Below are 17,609 nucleotides of genomic sequence, written 5' to 3' on the forward strand. Positions count from 1 at the left end.
TTGGTCCAGGCTACAAGGTATCAAGGCTGGCAAGTGGTGATCTCCTGTTAGAGCTCCATGATCAGAAACAGTACGAAAAGTTGCCCAGTCTAGTATCATTTGGAGATGTTCCACTAACAGTGACTCCACACCGCACTCTCAACACCACCCGCGGTGTTGTCTCGGATGACGATTTGCTCCAGCTGACAGAGGCTGAGCTCCTGGAGGGCTTCAGCGATCAGAATGTTGTCAACGTGAGAAGAATTAAGATGAGAAGAGATGGAAAAGAAATTCAAACAAAGCACCTAATACTCACATTTGCTTCAAGTATTCTGCCCGAATCTGTAGAGGCGGGGTACATCAAGCTCCGTGTCCGACCATATGTGCCGAATCCCCTAAGATGTTTCAAATGCCAGCGTTTCGGCCACAGTTCGCAGAGCTGCCGGGGCCGCCAAACATGTGCGAAATGCAGTGCCCTTTAACACGCCACTGAAGCATGTAAGAACTCCCTCCACTGTGTAAACTGTGAGGGGGTCACGCCTCGTACTCGTGGTCGTGCCCCTCCTGGAAGAAGGAAAAAGAAACTGTAACGATAAAAGTGAAAGAGAATATATCGTTCGAAGAGGCACGAAGGCGGGTAGAATACCTGCCAAAGAAAAGCTTCGCCGAAGTGGCGCGTCAGGGGGCAGCGTCGCAACGGCCTCCGGCGGTTGTCCGACCCACAAACAGTGAGTCGGCAGTTACGCCATCTGCCCCCACGGCGGTCGCAGCTAGCACTGCTCCACCAACCGAGCAGAAGGGACCATCAACCCCGAAGGTGGGCGCAGCCGACGCTGCCCCAACCTCCCCGGCCCTATCTAGCGCTGGCCACAGCCGGCGCAGCCAAATCCCTCAGGGAGCCCCATCGACCTCCGGGCTGCCGGGCACAGGGGTCTTGCCTTCCGAGGCGGGACTCTCACGGAAAACTTCTCGCTCGCAAGAGCATGTGTCCGGCGCCTCACAAGAGGCAATGGACACTACACCTGTCCTCAGGGCACGCCAAGCGCCTAAGGAGCGGCAAGGCTCCCTCGAACGCTACAGAAAGGGCAAGACCCCGATTACAGGGCCTCGAAAGAGCTCTGTAACATAAGGTATCACTTCCTTTTCTGTATGCACAGCACCAATTTACTTTAGGAATGGATACACAAATAATTCTAAAGTGCACAAACATAATCCAAAAGTGCTGTGTTTACAGGAAACACACTTAAAATCCACACACAAACTTTCTCCGAACCTATGTTACGTTTCGCTAAGATCGCGATGATGCCGTCGCATCATCGGATGGTGTTGCGAGTGTCACTCATAAAAGCATAGCCTGTCAACCTTTAAGTATAAACCCCATGCAAGCGATTTCTCGCGCGACAGCGACGAGCGACGCGATCGAGATGGCTGTCGCGTTCGCTCGTCGCCCAGAAGTCAAGCTCCAAGCGAGCGACCGCTTCGCGCGACGGCTTTCCAGTGTTGCCGTTATTAGAGGATCGAGTTAGCGCCAAACTTGGTGTGGCACTTGCTACAATAATTTAAATTGCTTTGTTTGGCTGTACAAAGCAACATAAAGTATTTGTGAAGGTCTTGCAGTAGGGTTTGTTTTGTTTACATATGAAAATTCGGTAGTTTGCTCGATCCGTTTGCGACGCGCGGCGCGGCCAACGCTGTCCGCTTCCTCTTCCCGCCCGCGCTACCTGAACCGCCGGTGTCATTTTGCTGTTCGAGCCTGCGTGCATTTCTTTCTGTCCCCGCTGTAAAGTTTTCTGAGCGTGTGATGGAGCGGCGTAGAAAACTAGCTGCTTTACAGCTACTTTTGATAATGAAGAGGAAGCAGGCGCTGTCCCGCAAGCACTGGGTTCGACCGGTCTGGACCTAGCGAGCGGACGAAAGCGAGTTCTTCACAGCGGTAAGAGACAAAGGACTTAATGCGTTAACGCAATACAACTTCATGCGCTTTCATTGCCTTTTCACAGATGAAGCTCATGAACAACGGCGACGACTCGCTGTTTTTCAAGTTCTACAGGATGTCGCCGGAGACATTCGACGCGCTCCACGACATGGTGCGGGACCGGCTGACGAAGGAATTGGTCTGCCGAGAACCGATTTCATCTGGCGAGCGCCTCGCACTGACGCTGCGGTAGCACCACTTTGTCACTTCAGTACTTCTTAGATTCGGAAGAAATTTGCCGTTCACCAGCACAAAACTTTACTGCGTCGATCGTGCTATATGATCTTGTGTGCTTTCAGATACCTGTCGTCCGGTATGCTCGTGCGAGATGCAGCAATGGCCTTCAGAGTGGGGCTGGAGACTGCACGCAATGCGATCCACCTGACGTGCAATGTGCTATGGGAGGTGCTGTCCCCTGTGTACATGAAGGTGCGCCTAAAATATTTTATGCGAAGCATATTACGAGGGCTCAACCCAGCTCCTCAGGCGCGGCGGTGACCATGAAATCACGTGACACCGTGACGTCACGACAGAGGAGAAGTGGCTTTGGCTCAACTCTTGCAAGACGGGCTGGGTGGGAATCGAACCAGGGTCTCCGGAGTGTGGGACGGAGACGCTACCACTGAGCCACGATTACGATGCTTCAAAGCGGTACAAAAGCGCCTCTAGTGAATGCGGTGTTGCCTTAGAAACGAGCTGTTTCTAAGGCGTGCGTCTCTTGCTCAGGCGCACATTTCGTTGCCGCGCCGAACGCTGCTTTGCTCGACGCTCACCGCGTCCAATGCGGGGCGCGTAGTCGCTGCCCTGTAGCCCATTGTCTTACACCCCTTGGCGGGTCGACGGGAACGCTGTCGCGTTCCACTCTTGAAGGCGAAGAAGTAATGCATGAGTTGTTTCTTCGTCTAGCCGAACCAAATATAGCCAAGCAACAGCAGTTCACCAGGCTAAACAGTGGTTCAACAACTAAAATAAAGGCTAGTATGCTTCGCATCCTGGGCTTAACCTTACCTAAGCCACAGCCATTTTTCATAACATGGTACAAAGTGGAGTCCTACCAATAAGCATGGTCTTACGTTCACACTTATTGAGCAATGGCTCAGTATTAGTCGCCTTTCTCGGTGTTTTGAGTGGATTTCAATCATTGTTGTTTGTTCAGTATTATTTAGCATGAATGTCTGAGATGGTACAACACATACATGTCCTTAGAAAATGGATCATGGCTTAAAATACTACATGCATATACGAAGCCAACAAACACTGACACCTAGGACAACATAGGGGAAATTACTTGTGTTTTAATAAACAAAATAAAGAAACCATAAATTAATGGAAATGAAAGTGGATGAAGAAACAGCTTGCCGCAGGTGGGGGACGATCCCACAACCTTCACATTTTGCATGCGATGCTCTGCCAATTGAGCTTCAGCGGCGCCATTTCCCCAAACACTTTCTTGGGTATTTACTTTCTTAGTAGAACCTTGGGAGTGGTAGCAAGCGGCACCACTCACAAACCTTGGCGGTGGATGTGGAACATCCTTTGTGCCGCAGGCGTCACGAGAACGTGTTTTTTGTGTGTGAATGCAATCGATCAATCTCACACCCGAAAAGATCACATTCTCGTGACGCCTTCGGCAGAAAGGATGTTCCACATCCACCGGTGTCAGTGTTTGTTAGCTTCTTATGGTATGACTAATAAAAATCGGGCCCTTCAGTCAACCCCCTTTCTTCTCGTTTACATGCATATACAAAGACATCTGATTAAATTAAGTGAAACCAGCAGCAGTAAAGTGTACTGTGTGTGACAGTGAGATTTGCAGTAGCTGAAGCAGCGGCATAACTTAAATAACACATGCGTATAGACAGAGCATGAGGGTACATCGGTGAATAATGCAGCAGTAAAGTCTGCCGGTGATTGGTCCGCATCAAAGCTCAAATCTGTGTTATGCAGCCTCCAACAGAGGGAGAATGGAGGGACATCGCCTCAGGATTTGGCAGTCGCTGGCAGTTCCCGAATTGCCTGGGTGCTGTGGACGGCAAGCACGTGAGGATTAGATGTCCAAGAAAGGCTGGGAGCCTGTACTTCAACTATAAGGTAGGAACAGAACATTGCAGTATTGCATGAAGAATATTTGCTGCTGAAGGGTCAGCTTTGCAAATGCAAACACTCTTAAATTCGACAGCAGTATTGTATGGGAACAACCTTGTGCATAAGACACAGCATACTGCTTTTAAATGACTTTGAGAAGAGCCTGTTCATACGCATTGTTAAAAGGGAGAATACAATTCCATCCTTCCCTTTTGGCAACCTGCAAGCAGAGGACTGCTGCACTTTATCTGATATGAGAATGTAACATTTACAGCGTTATTTATGATTGTGGGGAAGTAAGGGAGAAGTTTTTTTTTTATTTAGGAAATACAATGATGACAAAGGAGAGTGTCTTGTGGGTGCCGTTTGACTAGTTGTAGCATAGAGGGGGTGGTATATGTGAGTAGCAGAGGAGGACGAGAAGTTGGAAAAATCATGTAGGGAAAGCTTGTATTATAGTAATACGGGAACCATTTTTCATGTGTGCCTTGCAACACAGCAATGAAGCAAAGTGTAATGAAAGATTGCAATTACAAAAATTCTTTGTTGTTATTATTATTTCCAATGCTTCTAGGGCACCCACTCCATTGTTCTCATGGCTGTGGCAAACAGCCAGTACCTGTTTCGCCTTATTGATGTTGGCGCCAGGGGCGTAGCCAGGGGGGGTGCTTATGGGGCTTCAGCCCCCCCCCCCCCCCCCGGAATTTTTTCGTGCTCTCATGCGCCGCCGACGAAAACACCTCCCGGCGCCGGAAATTATGCTCGATTTTGTCTAGAATGTCCTTAATTCACGCTCGAAAATACATTTTAGCGCGAACATTGAGAAATTCGGCTGGATTTCGTGGAAACGCCCATGCATCGGGACTCGCATATCGTAACGCAAGGAGCCCTACCGAGTACAAGATTTCAAGGGCGTTTTGATGGCGAGCGGCCTCGTCTCGGCATCTCGCGGAGGCCGCAGTATTTATGGAGCGCTTGGATTTCAATTCTGAAACTTTGTGGGTATAAAGTTCTCATAACATTTTGATGCGAAAGGTGCATTGACATTTCCAAAGTCGTGCTTTAGATTTTCAATTCCGGAACTTTGTGGGTTTAATGCTGTTGTAAACATTTGATGCCAGAGGTGCATCGACTTTTCTAAAGTCGTACATCGGGCCATACAACGAGACAAGCCAAATCAACATACTATCAGACAAGTTGACAAAGCACGCAGCGAGGTCCGACGAGACAAAGCGTTGTGGCGGTTCATTTGTGCCATTAGGTCACAGAAAAGAATATGAACATTTTTTTTTCACCTGCACCAAAGTATCCATGTCAAGACACTAAAGCTACCACTGTAACTAAGTTCTTATTTATTTTTCTACCTAGTCTTTTATTCGCGAGGATATATTGAGCCTCTTTCTCTCTCTTTTTTTTTTTGTTCTCGCAGCCCGTGGGCTGCTGATCCAACCAGAGCGCATGCGTTTTTCTCGTGCTGCATCGACAACCGCGCGGCGCACTTGGACGCGCATTCGTTTCTCTGGCCGACTGCATTATCGCCTGTCAGAGTTTTGGACGCTTTCTGGCTAGCAGACGAGAAAAAGAAACAATGCATAGTCGCTCGCCGCCAGCACTGCGGGGACTCGACGGATTGCGACGCATTCGCTTGAGCGCAACCTCTCCGGAAAATTTTGTCTCGCCAGTGTAGGATACCGAGCAGTATGCGTAGGGTTTTCTGTGGACCAAGCGTCACACGTTTTCTTCGATATTCCTTCGGTAGCCGCACTAGGTGCCCAAAGTAGGGATTCGATTGTAGCCAACATGCTTTCCTTTGCGTTATTCTATTTCGCCGCTCCCCGCCCCACAAAACAAAAAAACAAAGAAGACGTTGTGGCGCAGCGAATTTTCGCATGGTGAAAGTTCGATTTTGTTACTTCTTTTGCGGAAAGTAATGTGTCACGGGACGCTTCAGTTGCCGGATACTATCATATTATTGCGATAGCAGCTATATGAAGACTCCAGGCGCATTCCTGCCGTTGCCCTCATGTTCCGTATAAATAAAGGCCAAGGGCGATAACATCGTCACCGCATGCTCTATGTGCGAGTGAAAGCGTAGGGGGGAGGGGTTGAGCCGACGATGGTGGCTCAGTCTTGCGTGTACAAGGGAGGAAAGCGGGGAGGAAGCGCGCCGCCTTCCGTCGCACGCGATACATTTTGGGAGTGGAGGGAGGGGGGGAGGTGCTGTGATTTGTGAATCTGTGGTTGCGCAACATGTTTATTTGCCTTGTTTGATGCATTATATATAGTGGCTTTTTCTTGGATCGTAGATTTATTGGAGACTTACACGTATATTTAAACATCTTGTTGCGAGGTTTTGTGTATATGCACAGTGAACTTTGTTTCCAGTAACAATTTTTGGGCTTGTATCAAGCTGTATCTTCACATTTGTATATTCCATTGTATCTTCGCATTTCTAATGTACGAAGGCGAGTGAAATGAAAGTGAGCAACCCGCGCCGCGCAATAATTGTTCGATTCATTATTTTCGAGGCATGCGCGTAGCACATACGCATCTCATTTACAAGTGACATGCAGAGGTGAGGTTAAATGTTCTTTAATGATCTCATACACTGGGTTGAACACGATTGCGTGACATAATGGACACTCCAAAAGTTGAACAGCTTGGTGTCGTGAGGCTTTTGGCAAATGAAGATGTTTCCCAAAAAGAATTTATTCGCCGTATAGCTGCCGTATGCGTTGAACATTGCGTGTCATTGGCCACTGTGAAGCATTGTAGCAAACAGTTCAAAGAAGCACATGCAAGACGATCCATGACTGGGCCAAAGCCACCGTGCAATCACCCTCAACACAATTGAAAAGGCCGTGGTCGCTCAGTGGCTATGCTGTTGGGCTGCTGAGCAGGAGGTCGCGGGATCGAATCCCGGTCACGGCGGCTGCATTTTGATGGAAGCGAAAACACCCGTGTACTTAGATTTAAGTGCACGTCAAAGAACCCCAGATGAGGGTGACGACTTTTTGTCTGTAATTGTGACCGGGGATGACTCATGGTGCCGTTACTACTAGCCTGAAACACTACGGCAAAGCTTACAGTGGAAACATTTGAATTCCCCACTCCCAAGGAAAGCAAAGGCCATCATTTCTGCCGGAAAAGTGTTGACTTCTTTTTAGATCGTTAGGTGCCATTATTGACCGAATTTTCTAAACCTGGAAAGATTCTAAATCGTTTCAGATATTGTGAAAGGTCGGATCGGCTGCGTGTCGCAATCAAGAACAAACGACGTGGAAAATTGAGCATTGGGAATATCTTGCTTCACGACGTTGCCCGTTCCCACGTCGCTGATGTGGTTAATACAAAACTGGCAAAGTTCAAGTGGGAAATGCTGCAACATCCCTCATGCAGCCCAGACCTGTTGCCTTACGTCTTCCACATTTGGTAAAATCTGAAAAAAACTGCTCAAGGGAACCAGATTCGTGTCGGAAGAAGACGTGTAGTCATTTACAGATTTTTGAGGCAGCAACCCAAGGAGTCTCATGAGACGGGAATTACGCGACACGTTAGTAGGAGAAGTGTCTAAATACTTATGGTGACTACTTTTAAACAAAGTACCCCGTTTGTCATATATTCGCATTGGCTCACTTTCATTTGACTCGCCCTCGTATATTTTGCAGAACTCCTGCTTTTTATATGTGCTCTCTGTTGCGACTATAATTTCGGAGCAATTACTCGCAATACACAACTATATATATATATATATATATATATATATATATATATAATATATATATATATATATATATATAATATATATACATATACATATAATATTGAAGCGAAATAGGCTTGCACGTGTTGACACCGGACCCTTAAGGCGAGAACGACGAAGTTCGTGGTTGCGCGCGGGCTCTCCGAGGACCAGCCATCGCAAAAGGCAGCCGTTTTGTGATGGCTGGTCCTCGGAGAGCCCGCGCGCAACCACGAACTTCGTCGTTCTCGCCTTAAGGGTCCGGTGTCAACACGTGCAAGCCTATTTCGCTTCATTTCGCACAGCCCGAGTGAGCATTCGTGGGTTTACGTACCTCGGAGATTTCGTTATCCTCCCAAGCTGCTCGAGGGACCTAATTCTGGGAATGGACTTTCTGCAGGCTAATGGAGCTGTGATCAACTTACAAAAGTCGCGGGTAACGTTTTCGACGGCGCAGGCCGTAGCAGGGAGCAGCACTGACGACACGTATGTCAACGCCTTGAGGATTGTTGACGAGAACATCACGGTGCCGCCAAGGAGCAGCGTATTGACCCTCGTCACCTGCGACGCATTCGACGGCTATGAGGGTATTGCCGAGGCAAATATCCAGCTGCTGCTTGAAAAACACATCTGCATCGCTCGCGGCCTTGTTCGAATACAGCATAAGTGCTCGCAGGTGTTGTTGACAAACTTCAGCCATGAGTATCAGCACGTCCCTCAAGGTACAGCTGTGGCATTCCTGAACGAAATTGCTGACTTCTCCGATATCGGCACGTTACAAGTGACTTCACTGGACGCAACAGCTCACGCCAGCCTGAATACCCGCGTCCACATTAATGCTGACTTAGCAGATGTCCAGAAGGATCAGCTGCTGGGCCTACTGACAGAATTCTCCGGCTGTTTCTCCACGGAATCCAAAGTCCAGCGCACTTCCGTTACGCAACACCGGATAGTTACAGAGGAGTCGGCGCGGCCTGTTCGTCAGCATCCGTATCGCGTGTCACCTATGGAGCGGGAGGCGATTAAGCGTCAAGTTCAAGAAATGCTAAATGATGACGTCATCCAGCCGTCGACAAGTCCGTGGGCATCGCCTGTCGTACTAGTAAAAAAGAAAGACAACACACTCCGCTTCTGCGTTGACTACAGACGGCTTAACCGAGTCACCAAACGCGACGTTTATCCCCTGCCACGGATCGATGACGCTTTGGACCGTCTGCGTCATGCTCAGTTCTTCACTTCGTTAGACCTAAAGTCAGGCTACTGGCAAATCGAAGGGGACGAGCGTGACCGTGAAAAAACCGCCTTCGTGACTCCCGATGGGCTGTACGAATTTAAAGTGCTGCCTTTCGGTCTCTGTTCCGCCCCTGCTACGTTCCAACGAATGATGGACACTGTACTCGTTGGACTGAAGTGGCAGACGTGTCTAGTGTACCTAGACGACGTTGTGTTTTCCAGCACGTTCGATGAACATCTCGCCCGGCTACGAAGTGTTCTTACCGCAATACGCAAGGCTAACCTCACCATCAAGCCTGAAAAATGTTACTTTGGCTTCCAGGAACTCAAGTTTCTAGGCCACGTGGTCAGCGCCCAAGGAGTACGACCAGACCCAGAAAAACTCGCTGCCGTTGACGAGTTTCCTCGTCCTAAAGACAAAAAGTCTGTTCAGCGGTTCCTGGGCCTCTGCGCTTACTACCGTCGTTTCGTTGAAGGCTTCTCAAGGATTGCTGAACCGCTCACGAGACTGCCGCGACAAGATGTGCCCTTTGCGTGGACGGAAGAACAAGAGCAGGCCTTCACCGAATTGCGTAAACGCCTTCAATCCGCTCCAGTGCTGGCGCATTTTGATGCCACCGCGGCAACTGAAATACACACCGACGCCAGCAACGTAGGACTCGGGGCCATTCTGGTTCAATGGCAAGATGGCGCAGAACGTGTAATTGCGTACGCCAGTCGTAGTCTGACAAAAGCAGAAGCTAATTATTCAACGACCGAAAAAGAATGCTTAGCAGTCGTGTGGGCCATCAGCAAGTTCCGACCCTTCTTATACGGCCGGCCATTTCGAGCGATCAGTGATCACCACTCGCTCTGCTGGCTTGCCAATCTACGAGACCCGTCAGGTCGCCTCGCTCGTTGGAGCCTCCGCCTCCAGGAATACGACATAACTGTTGTCTACAGATCCGGCCATAAGCATAGTGACGCTGACTGCTTGTCACGTTCTCCTATTCCCTTGACATCCTCCGACTTGGAGCTAGATTTGCCGTTTCTTGGTGTCGTCGACGTGGTGCGCATGGCCGACTATCAACGTGCAGACTCTGAGCTGCTTCCAGTCATCCGATATCTCGAGGGAGCTGACGTTGTTGTCCCACGCCCACTTTCACGAGGATTGACGTCGTACTGCCTGCGCAACGATGTCCTGTACAAGAAAAATTTCGAGAACAGCCAGGAAACGTTCCTTCTCGTCGTTCCGACGACACTGCGCGAGGAAGTTTTACAGGCGTGTCACGACGATCCCTGTGCCGGCCACTTAGGCTTCGCGAGGACATTAGCGCACATACGGCAAAAATACTATTGGCCACACCTATTTTCATCGGTTCAGCGCTATGTGCGAACATGCCGTGACTGTCAGAGGCGTAAAGTTCCACCCGTCAAGCCTGCCGGCCTCCTCCAGCCTTTGGATCCGCCTCCGGCGCCGTTCCAGCAAGTCGGAATGGACCTTCTTGGGCCGTTCCCCACGTCCTCTTTGCAAAATAAGTGGATAATCGTGGCAACTGACTATTTAACTCGCTATGCGGAGACAAAAGCTGTGCCGCGGGGAATTGCTGCTGAAGTCGCCAGCTTCTTCGACCACAACATCGTGCTTCGCCACGGTGCACCCGCTGTACTCATTACTGACCGCGGTGCAGCGTTTACAGCGGAGTTATTGCAACAAGTCGTCACACTGACGCACACCGACCACCGAAAGACCACAGCCTATCATCCCCAAACTAACGGCTTAACAGAGCGCCTGAACAGAACATTAGCCGACATGCTCTCCATGTACATTGATGTGGAACACAAAACATGGGATGAAATTTTGCCATACGTCACGTTTGCTTACAATACCGCTGTGCAGGAGACCACCGAGTTTACACCATTCGAGCTTGTTTACGGACGTCTCGTTACAACCCCCTTAGACGCCATGCTGCCGGTAGACCAAGGAACCACAAGGAATGACAACACTGAAGATTTCGTCGAGAAAGCCGAGGAAGCTCGCCAGCTTGCTCGGAATCGCATCCGCACCCAGCAGAATGCCGACGCCTGCCGTTACAACCGGACCCGACGGAATGTCCAGTACTTACCAGGCGACCGCGTGTGGGTGTGGACGCCTATCCGGCACCGCGGGCTCTCAGAGAAATTGTTGCGCCGCTACTTCGGCCCCTACGAAGTCGTACGCCGCCTCAGTGATGTGAACTACGAGGTGGTGCCTCGAACCTCTGATCCTGGTTCGAACCGACGCCGTCCACGTGCTGAAGTCGTCCACGTAGTACGGATGAAGCCGTACTACGCACGCCAGGGCTAAGCAACCCTCACAAACCGCTTCAGCATTGTGTACATTCCTTTATGTGTTTTTTTTTGTCTTTTCATGTTGACACTCTTGCCCATAGTGCGCGCCCGCTGCCCTTGAAGCGACCGGGCCGGTCGCTTTTGAGAGGGGAGCAATGAAGCGAAATAGGCTTGCACGTGTTGACACCGGACCCTTAAGGCGAGAACGACGAAGTTCGTGGTTGCGCGCGGGCTCTCCGAGGACCAGCCATCGCAAAAGGCAGCGGTTTTGTCCCAGTCTGTCGGTGCTAAACTGTTTTTGTTGCCATAGCTGGGTGACAATATATATATACATATACATAGTTCTCTCGGTTAATTCTATAAGGAGGGGGCCAAGCTGCAAAATGAGCCCCCCACGCATGAAATTTCTGGCTGCGCCACTGGTTGGCGCACCTGGGAGGTTTAGTGATGGTGGAATTTTGAAAGATTCCCCCATTGGCAAACGACTGCACGAGGGCAAGCTCAATCTGCCTCGGGCAGCTAAGCTACCAGGCTCCGAGAGAATTTGCCCTCATGTGTTTGTTGGCGATGAAGCCTTCCAGCTGCGCCCCGACTTCATGCGGCCACTACCGGGCACCCGGACTAAAGCTAAGGAGATCATCTTCAACTACCGCCTCAGTCGTGCCAGGTCTGTACCATATCAGGTTTAAAATCGTAATTGTTAAACTGTAATCGTTAAAACCGTACTTAGAACTGAGGCGAAACAGCGCAAAAAAGACGAGGACAGAAGGAAACAAATACCAGACAGTGCTTGTCTGTGGCATTTGTTTCTTTGTGTCCTCGTCTTTTTCGCGCTGTTTCACCTCAGTTCTACGCATGAACCAACTAGCCCTCATCAAGATCTTAGTAGACCCGTAATCCTGCAATGATACCTCTGTTTAACTACGTGAATGTTTTTTCACATTTATAAATTGTAACATTGCCTATACAATATTGGTGTTTGGTGTCTTTGTGCACCACAGTGCACAACATGTCATCGCCATTTTGTGCTCTATTTTTTTTGGTGCAGGCTTCTATTGCACATTTACAACCGTAATTTTTAAAGAATCACGTGCATTTTTAAGTCAGAATATGTTTGTCTTTTTCAGACGATGTATAGAGAACGCCTTCGGGATTCTCGTTTCCCACTGGCGGATATACGAGAGGCAGATGAACCTGCAGCCGGAAAATGTGGAGAGTGTTGTGAAGGCAACCTGCGTACTTCATAACTTTTTATCCGTAACGTCCAGCGCTTCAGCGACCTACTGCCCACCTGGATATGGAGATTGCCAGGACATGTTCAGGTGTGTCCGTGACGGCACTTGGCGACAAGGGGTGGCAACTGCGGCTGTGTTTGGTTTGCAGGGAGCAAAGGCCCGCAACTGCACAAATGCTGCTAATTCGGTGCGCAAGCAGTTCATCGAGTACTTCAAGGATGAAGGGCAGGTGTCTTGGCAGTGGGACCTGCCAGGGGTGACAAGCTTGTAGGATGGTGCAGACCTGGCCGCCTCAAGGCCAAGAACACGTGCTGCTGGACTCCATGAAGAACCCAACAGCCCTCTTCAGGGCTACCTGTCTTATCGGCGCCGCCGCTATCAGTGGGTGATCGACGAAAGACAGGAGACGACTGTAGTCCAAAACGCCAGCAAGGGGAAAGAGCCCCGTCTTTATTTCCACAGCCGTTTAAGTAGAACCAGCGTGACGTCTGTGACACGTGGTTCCATACATGCGTCAGGCGCAATGACTCGGCGCGCCCTGCGGGAGCGTGCTTTCAGCCGCCTAGAAATACATTCCAGCACATCCCCCCTTTTGCAAAATGAAAGTGGTTTTCGTGCATGAAATTTAGCACACCTGCACATGAACAAAGCAAGAACCCTCAGTGGTAATCTACCACGAACAAAACCTTATTCATCAATCCCGTATCGAACTGGTCGCTTAACCACTCTACCAGACTTGGTCACAGTCACTGAAGCAGAAGGTACTAAAGTTGAAGTCACAGCCCCCCGATGCTAAAGGTAACAAATCTGTTAAGGTATCGGGCGACTCCCTGTTCGTAAAAACCAATTCGGATGAATCACTTTCATTTGGAAACTCGTAGCTGCCTTCTGCCTTCCTCTGTTCTGGCAAGTGGTTGAGCATTCGTCGGTTACGCCGCAGCGTACTCCCATCCTGGGTGCGTATTATGTAGGACCGCGGTGTAGCGGCTGTAGCTAGCACCGTTGCTCTAGTCTTCATGTCCGTTACCCACACGGAATTACCAGCTTTTAGTTTATTCAATTCTCGGGTTCTGTGGCGCCTGTTGTAGTACCGTGCTTGTAGCTTCTTGTTGGCACCGTCTTTGGCCACAAGATTACGGAGCGGTGGCTGCACTGGACCACGCAGGTGCGGCGCCATTGGAACTCTTGTCCTAAGACGCCGGCCAATGAGGATTTCTGCCGGGCTAGGGCCAAGAATGCCTGGGGTTGCCCTGCAGGCAAGCAGAGCCAGCTACGGGTCCTTAGATTTAAGGATCCGGCGCTTAACTGTTTGAACCATACGTTCAATTTCCCCATTAGCCTGAGGGTACCTAGGGCTAGTAGTGACGTGACCAAAGGCATAATCATGTGCAAACTTATCAAACTCTGTACAAGAAAATTGTGGTCCATTGTCTGTCACTACGGTCTCCGGGATGCCATGGCGTGCAAAAATGCTTTTTAGCCTTTCTATCACCACCCTAGCTTTTGTTGAGGGAAGGAGGGCTACTTCCGGATACCGTGACAGGTAGTCGACCACGACAAGATAATGGAAGTTGTTAATAAAGCGCAAGTCGACCCCAACTCGTTCCCACGCGAAACTTGGCATTGGGGTTGAAATCAATGGCTGACTTCTGGTTCACAAAGCGCGCACAAGTAACACATTCTTTCACTTGCCGCGCAAGTTGTTCGCCGATGCCTGGCCACCAGACCAATTCCTTTGCCAAAGCTCTAGTTCTCGCGATTCCCTGATGTCCATTATGTAGTTTTTTCAGTACTTCCTTTCTTAGGCACTGGGGTACCAGCAGCCTGGTCCCTTTTAGCAGCATGCCATTGCATTCGGCAATTAGTGCTCTTTCCTGCCAGTACGGAACAAGGAAGGAAGGTTTGGTTTTTTCGGCCAGCCTTCGCGACACAACTTAAGCAAGGCTTGACCAACGACGTCAGTCTTTTGCACATTGCGTATTCTGTTAACAGAATTGTCACCCATTTGAAGCCCTTGCACATATGTTTTGACGAAAGAAGACACTTCTGAGACGGTCAGTTCACCGGCTAGTTTATCTGCTTTCGTCGGTGCCCTTGAAAGAGCGTCCGCCGTTATCAAGCTTTTACCGGGAACGTACACAATGTTAAAGTGATACCGCATCAGCCGCATTCAGAAGCGCTGAACCCTTGGCGGCAACACATCAATAGGCATTTTACCAAGCAACGAAACGAGAGGTTTGTGGTCCGTTTCAAGGATCACCTCAATACCCCTTATGTATTCGTCGAATCTTTCGGCAGCCCATGTTCACGCAAGTGCCTCCTTTTCCACTTGCGCATAGCGCTGCTCAGTTTTGGTCAGTGACCTTGAAGCAAACGCTATCGGCCGGCGCTCGCCATTGCGTTGTTTCTGGAAAAGGACGGCACCGAGACCGTAAGACGAGGCGTCCGCCGAAAGAATCGTGGGAAGGCGTGGATCGTACATAGCCATGCACTTCGCTGAGCAGATAAGAGATTTCAAGCTTTCAAAAGCCGTGTTCTGAGCAGGGCCCCATGCCCAGTCGGTCTCTTTCTGCAAAACCTCCTGTACCGGGGCAGTGCTTTGCGCCAAATTCGGCAAAATACGGCCTAGGTGGTTGGCCATGCCCAGAACACTGCGTAATTGCGATATATCAGAGGGTGCTTTCAGCTCTTTAATGGCTCTGAGTTTGGCCGGATCCGGCTGTACGCCTTCCCCGCTGAGTAAATGGTCCAGAAAACGTCCAGAAAACAGAAGCGAAGTGTGTGTTCGAACACCGAACACACACTTCGCTTTGTTTAAGGTAACGTTAGACTGGGCCAGCTTAGCTAAGACGTTCGATAGTCTAGTCATGTTGCGCTTTGCTGTCGCCAAAAATGAGAATATCGTCCATCAGGTTAACGACGCCAGGAAGGGCTGCCAGGATTTCAGACATTCTTCTTTGAAAATACTCTGGAGCTGATGTAATCCCGAATGGCAATCTAGTGAAACAGTACCGCCCAAACGGTGTAATGAACGTGGTCAGCACTTGTGAGGCCTTGCTGAGTCGCACCTGATGGAAGCCGGAAGCCGGAGTCTAATTTGGAAAACCATTTTGCACCGGCAAGAGAGCCCAGTGCTTGGTCGACAGTAGGCAATGTGTATCTTCCTCTTAAGACAAACTGGTTCAATTGCGTAAGGTCTACGCAGATCCTTACATCTCCCGAGTGCTTTTGTACAGGTACAATGCCGGCACACCACTCTGTTGGCTCTTCGACTTTACGAATGACGCCCATTTGTTCCATCTTCTCGAGTTCTCGTTTCACATGTTCCTGAAGCGGTATAGGAATCCTGCGCGGTGCGCTTATTGCAAATGGAACAGCATTTGGTTTAAGCCTTATTGCATACTCCCCCGGCATAGTGCCCAAGTTGTTGAAAACCTGAGGGCACAAAACTTCGTAGTTGGGTTCGTTGTGAGCCACAGAGTCAACGAACTTCACGACTCCCAACGCTTCGAGAGCCGGCAAACCCAGCAGTACATGGCGCAAAGGACTGACTACATAACACGTTTGGCGCGAAGTTTGTCCCCTCCAAAATACATCCGCCTGAAACTTGCCCAGAACATTTAGGCGGTCACCGCTAGCGCCAGTTAAGACCTCGTCGGCCTTTTTCAAGCTCGTGGGAAGTCCCGGAAATGATGCGGGAATTAAGGCCACTTCTGCGCCTGAGTCGACCTTTGAAAAAACAGGCACGGAGTTAATACCCGAACATAACGCGCTTTGGCGCGAGGCGCCTCGACCGCGCCCAAAAAAAAACCTCCCCACTGTCCTTTTGTACAGACGACACTTGTACCTTACGCTGGTAGCCTGGAGAAGTCCCTTTGAGGCACGCCTTGCCGAAATGTCCCTTGAAGCCGCAGTTGAAGCACCTCTGGCCTCTCGCTGGGCAAGCTGTCCTTGGCTGCGAGTTGCCTCCGCAGAAAATGCACGGTCCCTCGGAACGAGCTGATGTCGGCCGGGTTTCCTTGCTGCGTTGCGGTTTCCTGCGGTAGCCCACGGCGTCGACATTGACGTCCTCACATGGCTTGCACGGTGTGTATTTGTGGACTTCGTTGCACTTTCGAAGTTCTTGCTGCTGCTGAACGGTCTCTTTAAGGCGGGCCCTCGCCAGAGCTGTTGCGAGAGACAGCTTGGGATCCATTTGGAGCGACTCGGAAAGTTTTTCATCCCGCAGGCCCACGACGAACCTGTCCCTGATGAGGCGCTGCTTGAATTCTCCGAAATCGCATTTGTCGGCCAAGACGTGTAGAGCAGTCATAAACTGGTCAATTGACTCGCCAGGCATCTGGTGCCGCTTGTGAAAGCAAGCGCTCTCGTAGACAACGTTGATCTCCGTGATGAAGTAATCGTCGAACTTCTTTTTGACCAGCTCAAATTTCTTCGAATCTTCTGCAGAAAGATTGAAGGTGGCGAAGATGTCCCTTGCTTGTCGACCCATGGTGAAATGCAGAGTGCGTACTAGTGCCTCTTCCGGGAACTCATACAGGCCCGACGCATAGCGATAGTCGTCGAAGTGAGGTATCCACGCCGGTCACTCTGAGGTAGTGTCGAAGTCCAGAGGTGGCGGCTGCTGAAGACCCGGCGGCGATGCAGTGGCCATTGCAGCCTTTTTTTCCGACGACGTCTCGACGCTCTTTTCAATCGCTTTTCAAAAGTGGGTGGATCGCATAACTTCTGACACCATGTCGTATCGGCGCCGCCGCTATCAGTGGGTGATCGACGAAAAACAGGAGACGACTGTAGTCCAAAATGCCAGCAAGGGGAAAGAGCCCCGTCTTTGTTTCCACAGCCGTTTAAGTAGAACCAGCGTGACGTCAGTGACACGTGGTTCCATACATGCGTCAGGCGCAATGACTCGGCGCGCCCTGCGGGAGCGTGCTTTCAGCCGCCTAGAAATACATTCCAGCACACTACCTACTTAATGCTTTGGCAGCGAGCCGCTGGATTTACGATATTCTGTACTGCGGCCATTCTGTGCATTTCATTGCGTATTGCT

General features: G+C 50.1%; 1 protein-coding gene across 1 annotated transcript; it reads right to left on the reverse strand.

Moving 5' to 3' along the window:
* Positions 1-13,184: 13,184 nt before the first annotated feature.
* Positions 13,185-17,051, reverse strand: LOC135913416 (uncharacterized). Its single transcript, XM_065445996.1, has 2 exons — positions 16,407-17,051; positions 13,185-13,193 (listed from the first exon to the last, which is right to left on the reverse strand). Exons 1-2 carry the CDS (start codon positions 17,049-17,051, stop codon positions 13,185-13,187), a joined length of 654 nt encoding a protein of 217 aa, XP_065302068.1.
* Positions 17,052-17,609: the final 558 nt, after the last annotated feature.

Source organism: Dermacentor albipictus, unplaced genomic scaffold, assembly GCF_038994185.2.
Source record: "Dermacentor albipictus isolate Rhodes 1998 colony unplaced genomic scaffold, USDA_Dalb.pri_finalv2 scaffold_15, whole genome shotgun sequence".
Taxonomy (NCBI): domain Eukaryota; kingdom Metazoa; phylum Arthropoda; class Arachnida; order Ixodida; family Ixodidae; genus Dermacentor; species Dermacentor albipictus.

Coding starts and splice junctions, on each gene's coding strand:
- LOC135913416 (XM_065445996.1), bottom strand. CDS start 17,051: ATGGGTCGACAAGCAAGGGACATCTTCGCCACCTTCAATCTTTCTGCA.